Raw genomic sequence first — 18,598 nt, 5'->3', positions numbered from 1 at the left:
TGGGCTCCTTGCGAACCCAGACAGCACCGTGTCAATCGGGCGGGAATTTCACCACAGACGACACCTGGTGAACTTACCTTCGAGATCAACATCTTTGCGGTGTCGAGCTCCTTACGGAGCCCGACATGCAGCTATCAATCATCGAATTGACATTATGTTGAAGAATATGTTGCTGCAATAGTGAAGCAAATTGAGTCATATTTAAGTCAGCAACATTGTTTTGCGGGGAAACGATAAAGGGATTTCCTTAGAAACCTTTTATCAAATATTATCCCATCTGGAAGCAGATTAGTGAAAAACATAAAATCTGTGTCGAGGAAAAGAAATGCGGAGGCTTATGAAACCCAGACAAAACACACAACCTCGCCCTATGAGCCACGCTGTGTGTAAACGTATGAAATATGTATCATAATACAACATAATTTAACAGGAATATTGATGCAAGGGCGTTTATTATGAGCATCCTTGATCGTCGGAGCCGCCTCGGCTAAACACCGAGGCACACTTTATAACCATCCTGTGGCGGTAGTGTGCATGGCAGCAACGCACAGGGCTTAAACTGCAACAAACAGAACCACGCCAGTGTTACTAGCAGGAACTGTGAAGCAGCAAACACATAAACACAAGTAATAGCAAGAATAATCCCCACGACGGGCGATATATAAATGCTACAAGCTACAGCCATTTAAATACTAAACATACAATGCAAAGCAGAAAAGGCTAGCCACCCCTGCGTACTAGTGATAGAGTAAAGTTGAGTGATACCGAAAACTAACACTATCAAAATTACTCAACAACGACTTACCACAAATTCGCTGAAAGAAAGAGAATTTAGGCAAGCCTACCATATAATATGCAAACATAATATATGAACTCCCTACTACAAGCTACCAAGAACATATAGCAAGGAAACCACGATCGCTAGCTGTCATCGCATTTTGCCTGCCACATGGCTGACAGAGAACCCACGGCTGTGACTACTTGACGCCCATCTCGGAGCTCTTCTTCCAGCTTCGTAGGGAGAGCAAACTCCTGCCTCAACTGCATCATATTCTTTGAGAACTTCTCCTGTTTGGACAGCCCTGCTCACAGCTCCTGCAAACTGTTAAGTTACAACAGTTCGTTGAGACTCCTTCTTGAGGTACCTGGCCTTGTTCTTGTGCCTCTGCCCGGTTGTGTTGTATAGTCTGGTTCTTGTCATCGATCCCTGGCCTGTTCTCCTCTGCGCAACACCTGGGCCTCCAGCCTGTGTTCTCCTCGCAACACCTGGGCCTCCAGCTTCGTTACTTTCTTCCTGGCCTCCCCCCACTTCCTCCCTGCTGTGCCCTCACTCACCTGCAGCTGCACGATGGTGCGGTGCAGCTTACCTGTGGCAGTAAACAAACCTGATTAAAGCCTGGGATGATTATTATTGCACATGCCATATTACATGCATCTGAAGGTCTCTTGTGTCATAACTCTGTAATAAACAACTCTCACATTCTAAGGTAAGAAATCCAATGTTTGATTCTAAATTTGTAATCTCTAAGTTAAGTAAGAAATGGATATCACTTCTCTGCCAAAAATCACTTTTTCAGGATATTTACATTTTAAGTGAAGAATGAGTGAGTGAGTTTAGTTTTACGCCACACTCAGCAATATTCTAACTATATGGCAGTGGTCTGTAAGTAATCGAAGTCTAGACCAGACAATCCAGTGATCAACAGCATGAGCATCGATCTACACAATTGGGATACGATGAAATATGTCAACCAAGTCAGTGAGCCTGACCACCTGATCTCATTAGTGAGTGAGTTTGGTTTTACGCTGCTTTTAGCAATATTCCAGCAATATCACAGTGGGGGACACCAGAAATGGGCTTCAAACATTGTACCCATGTGGGAATCGAACCCGGGTCTTCAGCGTGACGAGCGAACGCTTTAACCACTAGGCTATCCTACCGTTAGTCATCTCTTACGACAAGCATGGGTTACTGAAGATCAATTCTAACCCGGATCTTCACGGGTTTTATGTAAAGAAATAACACTGTAATTGTCATCTTCAAAATCTTAAGCAATTCAGGTTTTCAGCCAACACTGAACTTTTAAACTGTTCCTTATAGTTAGAAAATGTAATCCTATTTGACCTCTTCATGTCTGAAGCAAAATATTGACCGAGGCCATTTCTAGGATTTAATATAATTAACTAAAATTATTTTGGGTTTTTTATCTCCCCAGAATTCTATGTATCCCTGAATATACACAAAACAACTAATTTCTGAAATTGTGACAGGTGGTGTCATGACTACAGGAACAACAGTGTTCCAGGCGTTCTAAACACACAGGGGGCGGTGGGGTTGCCTAATGGTTAAAGCGTTGGCTCGTCACGCCGAAGACCCGGGTTCGTATCCCCACATGGGTACAATGTGTGAAGCCCATTTCTGGTGTCCCCCGCCGTGATGTTGCTGGAATATTGCTAAAAGCGATTTAAAACCAAACTCAGTCAATCAGTCAGTCTAAACACACAGACAGCACTGACCTATGATGGTCTTCTCATCACTCTGCATCTGGAAGTCAAGGAGCTGTTGCCGTAGCGACTGAAGTTCCTTGTCATGTGACACCTGTTGTGTCTCGTAGATCTTCAGCTGGGATGTCGCAACCTCTGCCACTTCCTGTAACCAGAGACAAACAAACATCGTAAGACTCTATAACCAATCAGCGTTCCAGTTAAATGAGATGTTTGAGGCATTGACATGAGCAAGAGTAAATCTTTGACTTCTGCAAGGCCAAGTATCTATATATGTATCAACAATATATCAAGCTATCTACTGGAAACAGGATCACTGAATTGTCTGGTCCAGACTCGATTGTTTACAGACTGCCGCCATATAGCTGTAATATTGCTGAGTGCGGCCTTAAACAACAAACTAACCAACTACTGAAAGACAGACGTAATTCTTATACCACGCTATAATATCACAGTTTGTAAATCAGTCATATTGTGACCTGGGCGCCTTTCTTAACTCCCATACTTTAACATACACTTACGACTGTCGTAGCGCTACGATCGCTTTGAGGAACGGGGCCCTGGTTTGTGGAATGATTATTACCATTATAACTGCTACTGCCTGTAATGGTAACTGCCTACCTTCAGTTTGGAAATCTCATGCTTGAGAGTCAGCTCGCCCTCCTCCAGTTGGGATATCTTCTTCCTGTCTGCATCACTCACAGACTTTGTCACGGAATCTAGTAAAGTAAACATCATATAGAAAATACGATCTTACACGTAGGTTCAAAATATGAAAGGAACTAGGATTTGCTGAAAAGTAATGAAAGCATCAGTTCACACAAACAAAATAGACAAGATACATATACTAACCTGTAGAGGTTATGAATTCTTTGAAGAAAGTCCTCCTTGGGGTACATATAAGCATTAAAGTGTCCATTTTAAATCCTACGACAGTTGTAACTATACTTTTCAATAAAATATTTACAAAACAAAAAACTCGTTTTGTCTTGTGAGACCACCCTTACAGGGCTCCACCGGACCCCCTACAGCCAAGAGCAGGTAACTCTCGCCATCTACCTCGTACCTCACTTTTCATGCTGAACGTTTCAGACAGAATGAGGGGAGGCGGGTGGCCATACCCCAAGGAGGACTTTCTTCAAAGAATTCATAACCTCTACAGGTTTGTATAATTCTTTTTCAGAAGAAGTCCTCTTTGGGGTACATATAAGCATAAGACAGACTCCCAAAGATATTTGAGACGGGAGTGGCATTCTGTCTGGCAACAACTAAACCCGATGAATCTACAACCGATATGGAAATAGAAAATACACACTTACCAAGCCACCTGACCGCTGATGTCAATCAAGCGGGGGCGTGGCTAGGACAGGAAATAGAGAGCCCAAGCTTATACATCAATTGGCTCAAATCAGTTATGACATAAAACCCCACCCCCAACCATTACAATGGAAAGGAATGTATGGGGACATGCCGAAACAACTCCCAACCTTAATAGCCCGAACCAGAGAAGCGTGGCGAAAGGTATAAGGGAAGGAAAGCGTAAAAAACGCTTAATCGCCAATAACCCAGGTGTCGAGCTAATAAGTACTGCAAACTAATGCTCGAATGCACCCCTCCTGTTTGGAAGAGGGCTTGCCGGGACCTCGATAAAACCAAGAGAAATTATTAGCCTCGCTAAAAACTTTCTGACGAACGAGTACAAACCCCATGCATTGTACGAGTGAAAAGGGTAAGTGTAAATCACCATCACCCAAAGTGATGATTAACACAGACTCCCAAATACCGGAGTCTCGGGAAGAGGGAAAAACTGTTAGTGAACAAAAATCCCATGAATAGTGAAAAGCATAGTTGAACATGTGTTGGCTCACTATTACACTAACCTGGTCACGTGACATGCTGCTCGAAGAGAGGCATACCAAACAGTGGCATACCAAACCCGTGGGGGGTTTGTACCCAATTCCGTCGCAAGACGGGTTAATAGCATATGACTGGTTATAGCATTTAAACCAGCCCCGTCCTCTCTTACCTTTAAGTGAAGAGGATGTAAGGGACGTATGTACACCTAAACCCGACCCAACCCGAAAGGGTGGTAAGGCTTATACGATGTAGTGATATGAACCATATCGACATTGAACAGAACCGATACCAATGACCAGTTAATAACTTGGTCCGGGTGGCAGGACACTATCCACTGTGTATTGTCAACAAAGCGGCATCTGCCCTACCCAGTCTGCCTTCAACCCCTCAGGGGAAGGTAAACCTTAGCATTGTAACTGAACAATTACGGAAACAAGCCAACGAGATAAAGTCCGCTTGCTAGCAGACTCACCAGTCTTCCCGCCACCAAACAGAACACATGGGTACCCATACGGATCCCTTTCGTTCGTTTGTATAGTCACTCCAACAGGTGAGCAATCGAAAGATCGGTCCCCGGTGTGAAAGGCTGGGTAAGGGGTGGAAGTTCGATATGAGCAGTCACGTGGAAAGCAATATCGAACTGAGAGTGGTAGGTACCCGGGAGGCGAATACGGACATGATCAGTATAAAATACTGTCAGTGTCGGGTCAGTGGGTATTGCATGGATGTACCCGACCCTTCTACCAGAGCTCACCACCACAAGTAAAGCCGTCTTCCACGTCAACAAGTGAAGTGAGAGAGACGATATACTTGAAAAGTCAGGGCCAAATAGCCAATTGAGAATAATTGGCAATTTCAAGGTGGGCTCGGTCGCCGCCGAGGTGGTCGAACCCTGTTCATGCCAGCTACGAAGCGCTGTACAAGAGCACCATCGAACGAGGTGTGAAACGTGGAAATAGCCATGGAGTACCTGGGAATGGTTGAGGTCATAAGGCTCTCAAACAAAACGAGGTTATAGTAACTCCAATATCCGAACTAAGTCCGCAGAATAGGGATTCTGAAATCTCCCTATCTGCACACCAGCGAGCCCCACCTATCGACACACTGAACGGGTGTCGAATTCCACCTCGAAGTCAGAATTGTGTCTGCAACGGCTGCAGGAATTCCGTGTGTCTGGGGGTTAGACCCGACAGAGGCCAAGCCACCCAGAGAATCCGAGGATTTGGGTGTGGTGCCCCGTTCAGAGTGAGAATGTGTCTGGCTGAAAAGGTAATTCGAATCCCGGCGTCGGGGATCGAACACCAACCTGACTGCTGTCAATCCAGCACATTGATGTGCAGGTTGTGACTTCGTCATCAAGAGACCGCAGGTTGACCAGAACATCGCCCCAACCCCGGAGGGATGTATCAGGCTGGACTGAGAGAGACGGTGTCTCCAGGGGGAGTGCCTCGGAGAGACGCCTGATGTCTATCCATCTGACTGCGTGAGGTTGACAATTCGGCACAGTTTCTTAAGTGACCAACACTGATCGTGAGGTTCCCAGACTCAACTGTTATTCTAAAACCCCAATGAGAAAGTCACCTAGGTACGGGTGACAACACCTGCACTAGCTGCGATCTGGCTATCTGGGCTGTAATAAACCTCAATTTGGTGAACACCCTTGGCGCCGCAATGTAGCCTAAGGGGAGCACACGAAACTGGTAGCACGTCCCGTCGGAGAAGAACCGAAGGTAAATCTTGCAGGGTGCAATGGAACAAGAAGGCACGTGACCTCGAGGTCGATTGGCGTGATGAGATCACCGAGCGTGGTGTCTCCATCTTGAAGGACAGTACCTCTATTAACTTGTTCAGCTCTCGGATGAGAATGGGTCTTAACATTCCGTTCTTAATGGCAACAAGGAAATAAATGGAGTCAAACTCTACCTTTTCCTGACCGTTGGAAACCACCTCGATGGTTGCCTTGCCCAGCAGAGACTGGATCTCGACACAGAGTATTTTCGCCGTCTCCCGGGAAGCCGACACTGGCATGTGTCACACTTCTACCGGGGTTTGTGGCAGAATACAGTAAACCCCTGCAGTCGGCAACAAGTCAAACATAGCCTATAGCGCTATATAAATACCCATACATATACATATATATATATAAGTGCTTGGGTCGGCGGTTCGAATTCGAAGCCTGATCCCGAAACACCTTGGAGTAGCCTGACAATGCAGGGTTCCCCTGGTGTACACGTGTAGACCTCTGTGCGTCAAGGTGATCGGTAGCTCCGTTACACTCAACAGCCTATTGGCCTGGGCGTCGATAGACATCAGGCCGAGACCTGAGCTACCGGCGCCGGGGTTCTGCGCCCTACCAGGGCCGAAGCCCGGGTCGGTGCTAGTCTCCAGGTTCAGAGAGTCCGAACCCCGGTCAGGAAACACATGGGGGTAGCATGTCAATGCACGGTTCCCCTGGTGTACACGGGTAGACCTTGGAGCATTGAGGTGATCGGCATCTCGGTAGCTCTGTCACACTCAACAGTCTCCTGTCCTGGGCGTCGATAGACATCAGGCCGAGACCTGAGCTACCGGCGCCGGGGTTCTGCGCCCTACCGTCCCCGGGAGGTCAGACCCTTCCTGGAGCCAGACCTTGGGTCGGGACCTCCTCCAAATGATGCACCAGTGTAATCTCTACCCGTAGACCGGGTACCAATCTCGGAGTCTGGAAACCACGTCTGAGATAAAAGTGTTCACTGACGATTTCCGCTGCTGCTATAACTAAGACATCAGTCGTTAGTGTAGCAGCATTGTTTGTGGGGGAGGAGTAGGCGGGGGGACGATAAAGGGATTTCCTTAGAAACCTTTCATCAAAAATTATCCCCCGCTTGAAGCAGATTAGTGAAAAACATAAAATCTGCGTGCCTGAAAGAATGCACGTGAGGCGCAGAAACCCAGACAAAAAACACAACCTCGGCAACTATGAGCCACGTTGTGTGTAACGTATGAAATGTGTATGTGTAACATAACACAACATAACGTAACAGGAATATTGACGCAAGGGCTCTTATTATGAACATCCTTGATCGTCGTGAGCCTCCTCGGGTAAACACCAGAGGCACACCTTATGAACATCTGTGGTGGTAGTGTGCACGGCACAACGCACAGGGCTTAAAATGCAACAAACAGAACCACGCCAGTGTTACTAGCAGGAACCGTGAAGCAGCAAACATATAAACACAAGTAAATAGCAATAAATAAAATGCATGGGCGATATTTAAATGCTACAAGCTACAGCCATTTAAATACTAAACATACAATGCAAAGCAGAAAAAAGGCTAGCCGCACTCCCTACTACAAGCTACCAAGAACATGTAGCAAGGAAAACACGATCGCAAGGTCCGCCATTTTGCCTGCCACAAGGCTGGAAAACAGAGAACCAAACTCGAAACAAACACCACACACGTCAATTCAACAGACTGACAGTATGAAAAGTGAGGTAATAGGTAGACGGCGAGAGTTACCTGCTCTTGGCTGTAGGGGGTCTGGTGGGGCCCTGTAGGGGGGGTCTCACAAGACAAAACAAGTTTTTTGTTTTGTAAATATTTTATTGAAAAATATAGTTACAACTGTCGTAGGATTTAAAATGGACATTTTAATGCTTATATGTACCCCAAGAAGGACTTCTTCTGAGAAAGAATCCAATAACTGATGCTCACAAGGTAATTATGTGAAAACAAGTACCCTTGAGGTGGTCAAGGGATAGGATCCAAGGTAAGGGTGAAATTATACACGGGGGGAACAATAATTGTCATGCGATGATATATGATGCAAAGTTCAGCATTTTGTCATATGATATTGATTAACCAATGGAATTGCAAGATTCTTAACAGAGGCATAAGAATCTCTCTTGGTCACTTCAACATCTGTTATATATTTAGAGAATGACCTATGAGTGAATTAATTTTGCAAGCACAAAGTCAAGATGAGGGACTGAAGGTTAATTCACCTGAGGAAGATGCCTAGAATTTCCAGCTCATTCTCTATAACTGAATGCCATTGCTGAGCACATAGAGACACAAAACCAAAGTCACTGGAGCGGTATAGTACCCCTATCATAAGCTTCTAATGTTTATGACAATATACTGATGTGATGGCATATCACTTGCAACTTCTTTCCAAACATTAAAGGATGAATATAACAGTCATGATTTAATAACCTGAAAAATATGTGTCCAAGAGACACAAATACCTGAGGTGTTGCTCATCTGTTCTAGAAACTCACCTGAAAGTTCATCTCGCAGATCTCTCTCGGTTTTCTGCATCTCAAGGTTCAGCTTAGTAACCTGTGTTAAATAATAAGTCATCAATGATAAAAAAATCCAACAATTTTATATCATTTAACAAATGTCTTGTGATAGATTTTATACAAAGAAGATGTATTTCCAAGATGTCTGTAGTTTGATGTCAGCTCAGACTGATCCCCAGTAGGTGCCCCCTATTGAACCTGTGACCTCCAGATGCCAGTAGACTGGAGTTAGCTTCACCTGACCCCCAGTGTGAGCCCCTTATTGAATCTTAAACCCCCAGATGAAAGAAGACTGGTGTGTGCCTCCGCTAACCTCAGAGAACTTTTCTTCCAGGTCCTTGTTGCGAGTCTCTAGTTCCCGAAGGATGTCTCGCTGCTGCTCGTACATCCGAACTGCATGCTCCGCCCGCTGCCTCTCGTTCAGCTCCTTCATCTCCAGCATCGTGATCTTCTTGGAGATGGAGATGATGTCACCATCTGTCACCTTCACATCCACACCCTCTGTCACACCTAGTGATGCAGAACAATAGAAAAGATTCACTTGATCAGGGAAAAAGAGGGTAAACCTGGGGATTTAGGGGGATGATGGGCAGATGATAGGATGAGATTGGTTGTGATTGAGGGTGACTGGAGTGATCTGTTCGGGCGATGAGTGGTGGGTGATAAGTTGGGGTGATGTGTTAGGGAGATGAGTGGTGGGTGATGAGTTGGGGAGATGAGTGGTGGGTGATGAGTGGTGGGTGATGAGTTGGGAAGATGAGTGGTGGGTGATGAGTGGTGGTGATGAGTTGGGGTGATGAGTGGTGGGTGATGAGAAGAGGAGATGAGTGGTGGGTGACAAGTGGTGAGAAGTATTTAATACTCAATGACCTACCTCTTCTGTGTAGTTCTTCCATGGCTGCCTCTAAGGCATGTAGTTTCTCTTTCTCCAGACTCAGTGTTGTCTTTAACTCCTCACTGTCATTGGTTAATCGCTTCACTTCTGCCTGTTGAGCAGAATGTCAATCATATCACACCATAGAAAAAGTAAAATGTACAAATGAAAAAACAAAAAAATAAATAAAAAGTAAAAATTCAAGTAATCAAATCATCAGTGATATCATCAACCAAGCAGTTGAGAAATACGTAACATCGCTTGTTCCTATCAATCTCATTATTTTGAAGAAATGGTTATTGCTTCAAAAACATGCTGGGTCCGGATCCATAAAGCATTTGTAACATTACAACCTGTCATACCTCCACAGTTTACCATAGGTTTATGAATGCCAAGAATGTTGTATGAGGATCCTGGAAACTATACACAATGCATGAGTGATTAAAATGAGTTTAATGCTTATAACAGTGTTCCACTTATGGTGTATCAGCTTAATGTGGGCTAAAACCCACAAAAGTTATGTAGGACCTTAACAGATGAGCTGAGAAGAAGAGTATGTGTATGATGCTGAAACATATTTAGAGCAAAATGGGATTTGAACCAACAATCTGAGTGAGTGAGTGAGTGAGTGAGTGAGTGAGTGAGTGAGTGAGTGAGTGAGTGAGTGAGTGAGTGAGTGAGTGAGTGAGTGAGTGAGTGAGAGTGTAATCCATGAATCACAGCAGATCACAATCACTGAGCAATCGAAGCCAGGTCTTCTTGCGTGAGGAGTGAATGCTTTAACCACTAGGCTACCCTAGTTCTACTTATGCCCATACCGATCTGAAAGAAAATCTGGCTCAAGACAGTACCAACAGTACGATGCAGTATTTGGTGAACAAATATGTAAAACCACATAATATATTGTGTATTATTCAAAATCGACTCGAGGAGACTTCACTTCAAAGAAAAAAGGCCATGTTCTGGTTCCATGAGTCTCTTCTAACCATTGGTGGTGAAAGGGGGTATACATTAATGTTGCCTCACCTCAAGTCCAGTGAGGGCCTCAGCTTTAGACACCAGGTTATTGCCTTTCTCAAGGAGGTCGCGGTACTTCTCCGTCAGTTCATGGTAGCGCCGGTTCATCTTATCCATGTCACTCTGTGGCACTGAGTCTTCCAGAGTCTTCTGCAGCTGGTTGATCTTGAAGGTTGACATGTCCTGGACACACAACATTCATGTCCTGGTGACATTATATAAGTTGTCAACCAATCCCAAGAGGCATATAGTGTCCTGTAATCTGTGTGTGTCTAAGTGCCCTGAACCATCAGGTGAGAGGCATATAGTGTCCTGTAATCTGTGTGTGTCTAAGTGCCCTGAACCATCAGGTGAGAGGCATATAGTGTCCTGTAATCTGTGTGAGAGTCAAGTACCCTGAACCATCAGGTGAGTGGAATATGGTATCACGTACCCTGTTTGTGAGTCTAAGTACTATGATCCATCAGGTGAGTGGAAAATTGGTATCACGTACTCTGTGTGTGAGTCTAAGTACTATGATCAATCAGGTGAGTGGAATATGGTATCACATACCCTGTGTGTGAGTCTAAGTACTATGATCAATCAGGTGAGTGGAATATGGTATCACGTACCCTGTGTGTGAGTCTAAGTACTATGATCAATCAGGTGAGTGGAATATGGTATCACGTACCCTGTGTGTGAGTCTAAGTACTATGATCAATCAGGTGAGTGGAATATGGTATCAATGCCCTGTGTGTGAGTCTAAGTACTATGATCAATCAGGTGAGTGGAATATGGTATCACGTACCCTGTGTGTGAGTCTAAGTACTATGATCAATCAGGTGAGTGGAATATGGTATCACGTGCACTCTGTGTGTGAGTCTAAGTACTATGATCAATCAGGTGAGTGGAATATGGTATCATCGCACTTGTGTGTGAGTCTAAGTACTATGATCAATCAGGTGAGTGGAATATGGTATCACATACCCTGTGTGTGAGTCTAAGTACTATGATCAATCAGGTGAGTTGAATATGGTATCACGTACCCTGTGTGTGAGTCAAGTACCCTGAACCATCAGGTGAGTGGAATATGGTATCAATGCACTCTGTGTGTGAGTGTAAGTACTATGATCCCTCAGGTGAGTGGAATGTGGTATCACGTACCCTGTGTGTGAGTCTAAGTACTATGATCCATCAGGTGAGTGGAATATGGTATCACGTACCCTGTGTGTGAGTCTAAGTACTATGATCAATCAGGTGAGTGGAATATGGTATCACGTACCCTGTGTGTGAGTCTAAGTACTATGATCCATCAGGTGAGTGGAATATGGTATCACGTACCCTGTGTGTGAGTCAAGTACCCTGAACCATCAGGTGAGTGGAATATGGTATCACGTACCCTGTGTGTGAGTCTAAGTACCATGATCAATCAGGTGAGTGGAATATGGTATCACGTACCCTGTGTGTGAGTCTAAGTACTATGATCCATCAGGTGAGTGGAATATGGTATCACGTACCCTGTGTGTGAGTCTAAGTACTATGATCCATCAGGTGAGTGGAATATGGTATCACGTACCCTGTGTGTGTGAGTCTAAGTACTATGATCCATCAGGTGAGTGGAATATGGTATCACGTACCCTGTGTGTGAGTCTAAGTACTATGATCCATCAGGTGAGTGGAATATGGTATCACGTACCCATTGTGTGAGTCTAAGTACTATGATCCATCAGGTGAGTGGAATATGGTATCACGTACCCTGTGTGTGTGTCTAAGTACTATGATCCATCAGGTAAGTGGAATATGGTATCACGTACCCTGTGTGTGAGTCTAAGTACTATGATCCATCAGGTGAGTGGAATATGGTATCACGTACTCTGTATGTGAGTCTAAGTACTATGATCCATCAGATGAGTGGAATATGGTATCACGTACCGTGTGTGTGAGTCTAAGTACTATGATCCATCAGGTGAGTGGAATCTGGTATCACGTACCCTGTGTGTGTCTAAGTACTATGATCCATCAGGTGAGTGGAATTATTATCATATGGCAGCCAAGGGATGAAACTGGCAGCACAATGAAGTTGTTTTCAGACTACTATCTGTTTACCCCTGAACAATGCTGGCTTAATTCAAACCATTCAAATGGTTCTGGTTGTACTGAGGACTCTTCTGGGAACAGTAGTGTCCATTCTAAGGGTTTTTCACACACTGACCTTGAATCTGGAGAGGTAGCCCATCCTCTCAGAGATGGCAGATTGTATCTGTGTGATTTCATTCCTCTGTTGATGCAATTCCTGAGAGTGACACAAAATATAATTGATAAAACCTTTTTGACCTGACAGTCAATTCACTTTGGAAGAAAAATCATATTCAAATATTTCTTGAAACAACTGTAAATCATCATGGTTGTACAGTTTCTTAAAGCCTACAGAAAGAAAGCAAATGCTTGTCATATCTCTCCATAATACATGCAATATCCATCCAAGTAAAAGTATTCAACATGCTGAAAACAAGGTTAATACAAAAAGTATACAGTATGACAGTCTATGGGCAGCTAATATTCCCCTGTGCTCACATTGTGCTTTAATGCCACACTCAGGTATATTCAAGCTTTTCGACCGCGATCTGTAATCTCAAGCATGGATGAGGCAATCCTGTGCCTGATATCAGTTTGGGATTTGATGAAATGCACCAAGTCAGCAAGCCATTTTAGTCACTGTTTACAACAAGCATGGGTTGATGAAGATCAATTCTAGCACAGATCTTCAAGGGTCTGCTCACATGTACAAGTCCAACGTGTGACTGACCTTTCTAAGCCTGGTGTCAATCTCCTCCATGATCTGGTAGCGCCTTGTCAGTGCCTTTTCATTGACACGGAGCGTTGTGATCTTCCTGGTCATGTCAGCCAGACGGCGCCTCACCTCTACGTCATCCTTGCCAAGTGTGTCTATCAGCCTCTGTAGGGGGAGCATGCACTATTAACTTGTTGTAGGGTACAATGTACTATCATTCTCTCTCTCAGACCTAGTCAATATTATTCAATACACCATCATATCAGTGCAGAATTGTAAATGATAACAGTATCATATCTGCAAACCTAGTAACTAATCTGAAGGTCTTTCAGACAAAGAGAAAAATGATGCATTCTTTGTTTGAAATATCACAAACACTTCAGGTAATTCATTATAAAGGGGAGACAACTCACATCAAATTCCTGGATGCGGACAGAATCTTCCTCTCTATCTCCATGGACTTTCTTCAGCTGATCTTTCAGCTTGTCACATTCTGCCTCCCACTCCTGTAAACACAGCATGGTTCTTTTCAATACTTATTTTTCAATACTAGAGCATTTAATGATCCCTGTCTCATATTTCTTTACTTGAATACTCAATAATTACAACTGTATTGAAGTGATCTTGCAATACACAAAGAGGATTAACTGTGTAAAACTTATGCTTATAATAGCCACATTAAGATTTACTGTACAGCTCCCTACCTTCTTTGATGCCAGGAATTCCTGGTACACAAGTCCCTGCTGGTGTCTCATCACGGCAAACTTGCGCTTGTAGTTCTCCAGCGAGATATCCATCTTTTTCATGCTCTCCTCCTTCAGCGACATCTCCTGCAGGAATCAACATCATTTCCACATCATTGTTCCAGTCACACAACATGGTCAGAACTGGCGAGGTTCAATGAAAGATCAACAAAGAGGGTGGGCTGTATTTCCACATCTGGTGTCTGTGTTTGTGTCAGATTTAATGATGCTCGGGTCATTGATATATTCCTCTGGATTTCAATAATACAAAGGTTTTATTTTGGGTTCATGTGTTCAATAACATTTTTAAAGGGGAGTGTTGTAGGTGGGGTAAATGTGACCAATATTAAGCTGCCACTGGAGCACAGGCGGCTCCAGAGGGTGGGGGTGGGGGCTGGTGGTGCAGGGGTGTGCACACAACCTTTGGTCCAGAAAATTTGTTAAATGACCATTGAAACGCGTGTGGAAATGAAGATTCCCCCCCTTCTTTCCTCAATATTGTGCACACCTCCTTTCTCAAAAAGCTGTATCCGCCCCTGCTGGAGTACAGCTATCAACATACAGGTATAGATCCTCATGACTCCACTCTGTCATAGACTCCACCAACCATGGCTCAATGAATAACATGGAGGCCATGTGCTACTTCATGGATCTATATTATGTGAGTATGGTTTTACACCGCTTTTAGCAATATTCCAGCAATATCACAGCATGGGACACCAGAAATGAGCTTCACACATTGTACCATTGCAAGGAACTGAACCCGCGTGATGGGCGAAAGTTTTAACCACTAACCTACCCCACCTCCCCAAAACCAACGAGTGATACAACTACAGACACTAACCTGCAGCACCACCACAAGATGTTCGTTGAGATTAGCGATGATCTCAGTGCTGGTCACAGCCATGCCTTCAGGGAGTGGGAGGGCCTTGAACGCCCCAGGAGCGATGCCGGACTCCTGGAAGGCCTGATGGTCCTTCTCCATCTGTTCTATCTTGTAAAATGCCTTGTCTCGCTCCATCCGGTTCTTGTTCCCTTCCACGCGTGCTTCTCGGAGTTCATTGCGGAGCTCGTCGTTACGCCCTCGCAACACATCCACTTGTTCTTTGAGGAACAGCGAGGTGTCATAGGAGCCAATCACCTTCTTAGCCTCGATAGCCTGAACAAAACAATAAAAACCTCTTAAAAACAGGTTTGAGCAATTATAGTTTGAAAGTCTTTGATGGGCATTTATATGCTGGAGGAACATGAAGACATGAATATTTATAGACAACAACTTTCTTGGAATGATGTTTCATGTCTACTTCCTGGTCCGTCTTCACATGAAGGCAAGGTGAAGGCTACTTCTTACCCATTCACCCAATGAAGTGAATGAATGTTGTTTAATGCCACAGTCAACTATGTTCCATATCATGACAGCATGTAAACAGCTGGATCAGAACCAGCATCATATTCAAGCAGCCAAGTCATAGAGACCTCTGATAATTTTTATTAAGTGTTACGAAAGTGTTGGTTACTTCTGACCAACTCTATCCCTGTTATAACATCTGGACAATACACACTGTAGCAGAGCATCACTGCGGTGCACTTACTGCCAGCATCCTGTCTATACTGGGGAACTGTCCAAGCTGAGGCTGTACCCCATCACGAGCCGAACCTGAAATTCCCAATAATCAAAGATAAAGCACCATATGTGATGGATTGATGCCATTTGAGTGAGTTTTAGTTTTATGCCGCACTCAGCAATTTTCCAGCTATATGGCGGTGGTCTGCAAATAATCGAGTCTGGACCAGACAATTCAAGGATCAACAGCATGAGCATCGATCTGCGCAACTGGGAACCGATGACATGTGTCAATCAAGCCAGCAAGCCTGACCACCCCGATCCCATTAGTCGCCTCTTCTTACGACAAGCATGGGTTACTGAAGGCTCATTCTAACCCGGACCTTCACGGGTATTATGCCATTTGATTACTGCTGACATGATACTTCTTCAGAAGGTTGAAGTATTTATTAATTATATTTCTTTAAATAACAATGAGTAATGCATAGAGCAATCAAGTCAAAGCTCAAAATTATTGATTGTGGTCCAACATAACTTTATTCATTATGGGGAGATAATCTAGTTCCTCTGTGATTGACCCACCTGGAGGCTGCTGCCTGACGGCCTCCATCAGCTCCTTGAGAGCCTCCTCCTGAACCCTGTTGTGCTGAGCCATCTCTTTGTTCTGTGCACGGAGTCGAGCTACTTCATCCTCCATGTTGTTTATCTCACGCACATTCTGCTTGTACTCCTTGCCCAGCTCCTCATCCTGAACACACAAACACACATATAGACACACACTCACACATACAGATACACACACACATATACACACACGTATATATAGACACATAAAACCTTTGATAACAGCTTGGACATAAGATTCTGTATCCTAGACAACTTTGATTATAATAATTACTATTCTGAACTATTATGTCCCAAGTATTTATTCATAAAATACTATCAATGAGGATAGATGACTTACTTAAGATTGCTATTAAGTTAACTTCCCTTTAATATAGCTTCAGGAAACCAATCTAAAAACACAAAGTGAGTCATCTACCCTGAACAAGACTAGACAGAGTTATCTATCCTAATTCAATGTCATACAGAGTTACATACCCTTATATAGCTTTCCTTTCTTTCCACCTCTTTCAAGATGGCTGCTGCTGTAGAAACTGCTTGACCTTGTGTCTTGCGGACCTTCAGCTCCTCCTGATAGTCCTGAACTGCCAACATGTCCTCAGCTGTCAGACCTAGTGCCACAGCTCTAAAAGACAGACATGGATGTCAGTGTCACTATCTCTTTGAAGTCGGAATTGTCGCACAAGATAATTACCATGTTCTCCACAAGAACACATACAGCTCCTAGACATTTACACCTGGTGACCTTAGCACCAAGACCATCATAGCTCCCATTCTTCAACTTTCAACAGTCTCAGTGCTAAGACTGTTTCGTGCACCTGGGCCCAAGAGTATATTTTACAAGCGTAATTGGTACAAAGTGAACAGAATCAAACGAAAATGTGCTGCCTAAGATAATGGTATGTCCTTAATGGTCAATGCAATAAGTAGTGTTCAACAAATTCTTACATGTTTGACACGCAAGTACATTGACAAGTCTCTAACCTTTGTCCTGTTTGCTGAGCCATCTTCCTCAGTCTGTTCTTTAGGACTCGTCTCTCTTCTTCCAGAACTTCGATCTAGACAGACCAATATACTATAGATTAGGACAAATTAGGGTCAATGGGGCCATTCAAACTTATCAGCTAATCAGTCCTCCTAAACCAGTCTAGCTTGTGATACAAAGTGAATGAATACATTAACAAACAAGGAATACCTTTATGACACCTACAATGATTACACAATGCCATTTTAGAAAGTAGTCAAATGTAACATATGTTATATTTAGGATTACACTTTCTTAGTAACACACAAATTCTAGTAATTTTTTGGGTTGAATCCCATCTGGGATTTGAACCCACACCCACAACACTCACACAGATATTTCTGTTGGGAACAGTTGCCAAATACTGACATGACCAATCAGTGAGTGAGTGAGTGAGTATGGTTTTACGCCACTTTTAGCAATATTCCACCAATAACACGGCGAGGGACACCAGAAATGGGTTTCACACATTGTACCCATGTGGGCCTCAAAGGGGACACAACTCTACCCTACCTCATTCTGGAGCTGGAAGTTAAGGGCCTTGGCTTCCTCCTGCCTGATGGCCTTGTTCTTGCGAAACTCAGTGAGATCCAGTGGCTCCTTTGGATCCAGCTTCAGTCGATAACGAAGCTCCTCATTCTCGTCCAACATGTCATTAATCTTCATTTCAGCTTTGTTGATGTGCTGAGTCAACTCCTCAATTTGTCTGAAAGGTAAGAGAATGAGTGAGTAAGTAAGTGAGTGAGTTTACTTTTATGCCACTTTAAGCAATATTCCAGCGATATCACCGCGGAGGACACCAGAAATGGGCTTCACACATTGTACCCATGAGGGGAATCGAACCCAGGTCCTTGGCGTGACAAGTGATAGCTTTAACCACAAGGCTACCCCACTGCCTGTCTGAAAGGTAAAGATTTTTGGGAAGCTTAGATATGCCTAAATTGTAAGGCTGTAACGATTCACTCGCATATTCGCTGAATCGAACCGTAGCCCTTCATGAATTCAATTCGTTATTCGTGGTCACCAGAACCGAATATTAAGGAATATTTACGATTTTGTTAAGGGAGCATGTTTTACTTGAACCCTTATGTCCTTTCCAAAGTGAGATATGCAAGAATGGAACATGTACTAGCATTGCAGTAGTGCAAGTCATGTTAGTTTGCCAAGACTGCACATGGTACTGTCGACTATAACTTATTACATACCAAATTTGAGTGTCATGAGATCACTTATTATTGCTGTGACAAATCAAAACTGTCAACATGGACGTTCCATAAAGTGCATCAATCACTTAACTACAATATTATATTCGTGAATAATCATTCGTATTCGTTA

At 43.8% G+C, this 18,598-nt stretch overlaps 1 protein-coding gene across 1 annotated transcript in view; it reads right to left on the bottom strand.

Moving 5' to 3' along the window:
* Positions 1 to 18,598, bottom strand: part of LOC124286548 (centrosomal protein of 290 kDa-like) — a 101,091-nt gene that overhangs the window by 39,301 nt on the left and 43,192 nt on the right. The window contains 20 exon segments of the mRNA XM_046722917.1: positions 982 to 1,083; positions 1,085 to 1,156; positions 1,158 to 1,193; positions 1,234 to 1,367; positions 2,518 to 2,650; positions 3,127 to 3,224; positions 8,624 to 8,684; positions 8,961 to 9,157; positions 9,522 to 9,633; positions 10,548 to 10,721; positions 12,730 to 12,810; positions 13,324 to 13,473; positions 13,722 to 13,814; positions 14,013 to 14,138; positions 14,896 to 15,210; positions 15,644 to 15,708; positions 16,198 to 16,363; positions 16,717 to 16,864; positions 17,224 to 17,297; positions 17,777 to 17,969. Of these exon segments, the coding sequence (XP_046578873.1) occupies positions 982 to 1,083; positions 1,085 to 1,156; positions 1,158 to 1,193; positions 1,234 to 1,367; positions 2,518 to 2,650; positions 3,127 to 3,224; positions 8,624 to 8,684; positions 8,961 to 9,157; positions 9,522 to 9,633; positions 10,548 to 10,721; positions 12,730 to 12,810; positions 13,324 to 13,473; positions 13,722 to 13,814; positions 14,013 to 14,138; positions 14,896 to 15,210; positions 15,644 to 15,708; positions 16,198 to 16,363; positions 16,717 to 16,864; positions 17,224 to 17,297; positions 17,777 to 17,969 (2,530 nt within the window).

Source organism: Haliotis rubra, unplaced genomic scaffold (genome assembly GCF_003918875.1).
Source record: "Haliotis rubra isolate DU_JTF1 unplaced genomic scaffold, ASM391887v1 Scf386, whole genome shotgun sequence".
Taxonomy (NCBI): Eukaryota; Metazoa; Mollusca; class Gastropoda; order Lepetellida; family Haliotidae; genus Haliotis; species Haliotis rubra.
The sequence above is the reverse complement of the archived record's forward strand: the minus strand, read 5'-3'. Positions and strand labels throughout refer to the sequence as shown.